The 4,735-nt window shown below is 46.2% G+C and overlaps 1 protein-coding gene across 1 annotated transcript; it reads left to right on the top strand.

Moving 5' to 3' along the window:
• The first annotated feature begins 323 nt into the window (after positions 1 to 323).
• On the top strand, positions 324 to 3,975 carry LOC122376668 (calcium uptake protein 1 homolog, mitochondrial-like). Its single transcript, XM_043356576.1, has 3 exons — positions 324 to 438; positions 1,267 to 1,356; positions 1,882 to 3,975. Exons 1-3 carry the CDS (start codon positions 324 to 326, stop codon positions 2,034 to 2,036), a joined length of 360 nt encoding a protein of 119 aa, XP_043212511.1. The 3' UTR covers positions 2,037 to 3,975.
• Positions 3,976 to 4,735: the final 760 nt, after the last annotated feature.

Here is a 4,735-nt window from a genome sequence, read left to right as displayed (position 1 = left end):
GACAAGCAAAAATTGTTACTTAAACTTGCAAAAGGGTCACACAGCTCCCTGAATTACCAGATTGTTCTACCAATAGAGTTAAGATTTTGATGCTACCCAAATAAGGGACACCATGCAACTTTTCGTAAAAAAGAAAAAGTTACGTTTTTTAGCCAAAATTCAAATATCGTTGGCTCTAAAAAAAAAAATGGGCGTCGCCGAGTTTCCTTAGTTTCTTTCCAAAGTAGTTCTAATGACGGCGGATGGTGCCATATTCAAAAATAATCGCTCGGGACCGTCAAAACGCGTAGGCATGGGGCGGCAAAAGTGACCCGGGCGGCCAAATGACCCCGCTCTCCCCTAGTATCACGGACAACTTCTACAAGCTACTGAACAGTATCTGTGATGTCGATACGGCCCTGACCTTCTACCATATCGCGGGAGCGTCCATAGACCCAGGTGACTAGATACAGGGGACTAGATTAGATACAGAGGACTAGATACAGGAGACTAGGCTAGATACATGGGACTAGTGTAGTATCACGGACAACTTCTACAAGCTACTTAACAGTATCTGTGATGTGGACACGGCTCTGACCTTCTACCATATCGCAGGAGCGTCCATAGACCCAGGTGACTAGATACAGGGACTAGATCAAATACAGAGGACTAGATACATGGGACTAGATACAGGGGACTAGGCTAGATACATGGGACTAGTGTAGTATCACGGACAACTTCTGCAAGCTACTGAACAGTATCTGTGATGTGGATACGGCTCTGACCTTCTACCATATCGCGGGAGCGTCCATAGACCCAGGTGACTAGATACAGGGGACTTGACACATGGGAGTAGACTAGACCCAGGGGACTAGATACAGGGGACTAGACTAGATATAGGGGACTAGATGCAGGGGACTAGATTAGATCCTTGACCCAGGTGACTAGGCTAGAACATAGTCGCAGCAGCTGATTACTAGTGTATAACCGAGGGACGAGCGTAGACCTACACAGGGTCATGGAGCAATATAGTTCCAAGGTATTGCTGTAAACGAGAGATCTATATCACTAAGTCTAGACTCGGCATGCTCATGGAGACCCATATGATTTGTGTAGACCATAACTCCCTCTGCGTAGACCCAGGTGACTAACGATGGCTATCATAGACTCACTAAGTATAGCTCAGAAATCCGTAGAGTCCTGTGTCTCATATACAGGTATAACCCCGCCCCCGATGCCCGTACTGTGACGTTCCACGTGTCTAAATAACACGTGTGCCACCCACAGCGACGCTGAAGCACGTGGCGCGCACGGTGGCACGTGTTGAGCTCTCCGACCATGTGGTGGACATCGTCTTCACTCTGTTCGACGACAACAGTAAGTGCTAGCGCCAGCAGCTGTTTACAGGTGGCGTCATGAGTGGCGTCACATACAGCGACCAGTGTCAGTGGAATGGAGACTGTGTTAATGTTCATTTGTCTGGTGAGATGTCTACTTTAGAGAGCCTTAAGTTGTGCTGTTGTGGTGCGTTCTCCCGCTGCAGTGCTCTTAGCAACTTGAAAGTGTTTATTGTTAGTTTTTTTTTGCCTATTTTGTACGGACTCCTGCAGGCCACTCCCGAGAATCCGCTCTAATATGGTCTAATCTGGTCTAATCTGCTCTATTCCGCTGCAGTCATGTACACCATCATCACTAGAAGACACACGCACAGCACAGCCATGAAGACACAGCACGCTTGTAACCTTTTTTAGACATGTTTTCCGAATTTATGAGTTTCTTCAGACCTTACCACTTGTCTTGTCCTTCCTCTGACTTTGATGCCTAGCCTTGACAGCTAACCTGTAACCCCAACCCCTGACCTCTGACCCCTTGACCTCTGGCCTTGACCCCTGACCTTCACAGATGACGGGCAGCTTAGTAACCGGGAGTTCGTAGCCGTCATGAAGGCACGAGCTAACCGAGGCCTAGAGAAACCAAAGGACACCAACTTTGTCCGGCTTCTACGCAGCATCACAAAGTGCATTGGTGAGACGAAGCCGCAGGTGCTGAGCTTCTGAAGGTCTCCGCTGAGCGGCGCCACCAGCGCGGGCGAGTCCATTCTGCGCAGTGAAAGGGGAGGTATGTTCTGTTGAGTGAGGTGGTTAGAGACGATGGGTTGTGCGAAAGACGTGGATCGATATGAAGTTGGAGGATGTGTCTTTAGTCAGGATGGATTTGTTCAGGTTGTCATGGTGGTATGACGATAAAGCTGGCTGTTGGACTTATCCCGATTCCAACAAGCATTATATTAGTGCCAATACGACCATAACCCAGTCAGTCAATGTTTAGTGGCACTAATTATGACAGCCGTTTCCTCGAAGGCTGGCCATGGTTAGGCATCGACTGGTTGGCTGATAACTGCATGCTTGATGGCTGGATGTTGGGTGCTGGGATTGATTGGGGTTCAGTTTTGAGTCAATGGAGTCAGGTTATTAGAGTACAGTACAGTCACCCGAGTAACCGAGTAATCAAACTCAGTCAGCCAGTTAGCTACCAGTCAGGATAAGACCTCAGCTACGATCACACCCGGCTCTCTGCAGAGCCATGTTTGCCTCCAATCGGTAGTAGCACACGTACCACTGTCGAGGAACCCTTCAACGGCCTATCTTCTCAGCCCTTTCTGCTAGGAACTGACGGGCATGGAACCTGTCGAGGCGTGGTATAAGTGTATCACCATGTCAGCGTGATTGTATGAGTGATTACTCTGTGTTGTTCGTGACTCGTGAGAGCACATTCAGCACTGTTTTCAATGGTGCTTGTTGGTAGGTACGACTGTGTGGTGTGTGAGAGATGACATTACCTCTGTTGTTAGTGACCAAATCAGAGTTTCTGGTAAACTTTGTAAGTAATATGTCCGCTCTAGGTCAGTCAGTAGTCACAGTTATTACTAGGATAGGTCAGTGTGTTGTATCGTTGTTCGTGGAAAACTATTGAGTCAATGCTACGGTTGTCATCGGTGCCTCAGATGAGGCTACAGCCTACACTTCGCACTTTACATTAATCGGCCGTAACAGATACCGATGTCTTGGGGGCGGGTAATCAAACACTGTACCCAAGGTATTGGCTGAAAAGAAAACATTTTTGCGATGTTAGGTGATACTATAACTATTCCCAATTGATTATCACTTATTTTTGTGGGTTTTCAGAGCCAGTGTTGGTGCTATTTTCATGGCAATTTTGCTATTATTTCGATACGCTTTCAGTGGCCTCTCGTAACTCTTCAATTGCAATGTGTAATTATTAAACTGGTTGCTGCTGCTGCTGATGATGGTGAGTTATGCAACATCTCACCGCATTGTTGTCTATAAAGTTGAAAATATGCGGCTCATTGATAAGATTTAACATCAAAGTATAATTCTTGTCTGTATATTTCTACTGATTATCTGAAATAGGAGTCTCCAGCCCAAGGTCCTATATATATGTCTCTGTAGTATCACTCTACCGTTCGAAGCGCCATCCCGTTCGGTTTGCAGATGTCGCCACCGCTGATGCTATTTGCTGTGAGTTCCGCCGTAACTGCTGTGCGTTTGGCTTATTTACCAAATGGCACGTGCCACCAGCTTGGTTGTGAGGTTTTTCGACTAGCCTATGTGTGAATATTTTTACTACGTTTGCGACAGCAATGCGACAGTGCAATTTGGCTTTATAGAACCCGCGTGTGTTGGTTTTGCTTCAATAGTTTTCGCGACTTTGAGTTACAATTGACGATTGTATGTTACACCAAATGGTCAGTTGACGATCAAAATTATACATGAAATTAGCTTGCTGGTTGACGTCCATGTGTTGTTGCGTTTGTTAATTATGCCCTTAGAGAGATCTGGGCAAAAGTCAGACGATGTCAGATGCTACCTTGGCTTTTCCGAAGGGCGCTGTCGCCCAACCTTGGCTAATCGGGCACAAGTTGATGCCAGATGAGTTACCAGTGTGTATTGAAGATAATACAATTTTTGGAAATGTGCCATCGGTGTTCCGAGTCCGACATTCATCATAAAATTCATCCAGAAATGACAGAGTGGGAAGACGATGACCTTTCTACACCCGTTATTCGACCTACGCGGCTATGCCGATGCATTCCAATACGACACTAAATATCTTTATAAGTAAATAAAATGCGCTCCAGTTTAGGATGTACGGAACAGCAAAATAAGCATTTCTATTTGAATTTGATGACCAACCATGGCCTTTTCAACAACACCCTTGTAGTTTCTTTGACTCTAAAAAACTAGGCCTACTGCTAGGCAATTAGTTATATCAATAATATACCTACTTTTTGGACTAGGTAATGGTACGAATTACGAAGCGAACATTCAAAAGCAGAAACCCCACAGCCGCCACTATAGCTCGCCAAAAATATATTAACTGCTCGTATGCCAAGCACACAATTTATCTGGTGGAATCTGAAAACAGGGCGCCTGGGGCTACTTGATCAAGGATCTTGAAATTGTCACATGACAATTGACTTGTTAGAGGCATTGGAAAAAAGAGAACTTCTCAGTTATCACGTGACTAATATCAATATGCCCTCCGGCATCCTGTTTTCAGATTCCACAATGTATCTCCACTTCACAACCCGGACATGGAGGCTCCTCCCCCAACACAGACAGACAGCGGCGACACGCGACAGCTGTGTCCGTGACGTCACTGGCTCGATGACGTCACTGGTCTTATCGCGGCACACATCGTCGGCAAGGCGTCCTTCGCCAAGGACGTTTGTTGG

This window comes from Amphibalanus amphitrite, unplaced genomic scaffold (assembly GCF_019059575.1).
Source record: "Amphibalanus amphitrite isolate SeventyFive unplaced genomic scaffold, NRLGWU_Aamphi_draft 002232F_arrow, whole genome shotgun sequence".
Classification (NCBI taxonomy): domain Eukaryota; kingdom Metazoa; phylum Arthropoda; class Thecostraca; order Balanomorpha; family Balanidae; genus Amphibalanus; species Amphibalanus amphitrite.
Note: the sequence above shows the minus strand (reverse complement) of the source record. Positions and strands in the feature narration are given on the sequence as shown.

Bases quoted from the DNA above. Each gene is read 5' to 3' on its own strand.
- LOC122376668 (XM_043356576.1), top strand. From the start codon at position 324: ATGACCCCGCTCTCCCCTAGTATCACGGACAACTTCTACAAGCTACTG. The intron at 439-1,266 runs GTGACTAGATAC...TGCCACCCACAG, and splicing joins GGGAGCGTCCATAGACCCAG to CGACGCTGAAGCACGTGGCG. The intron at 1,357-1,881 runs GTAAGTGCTAGC...TGACCTTCACAG, and splicing joins CACTCTGTTCGACGACAACA to ATGACGGGCAGCTTAGTAAC.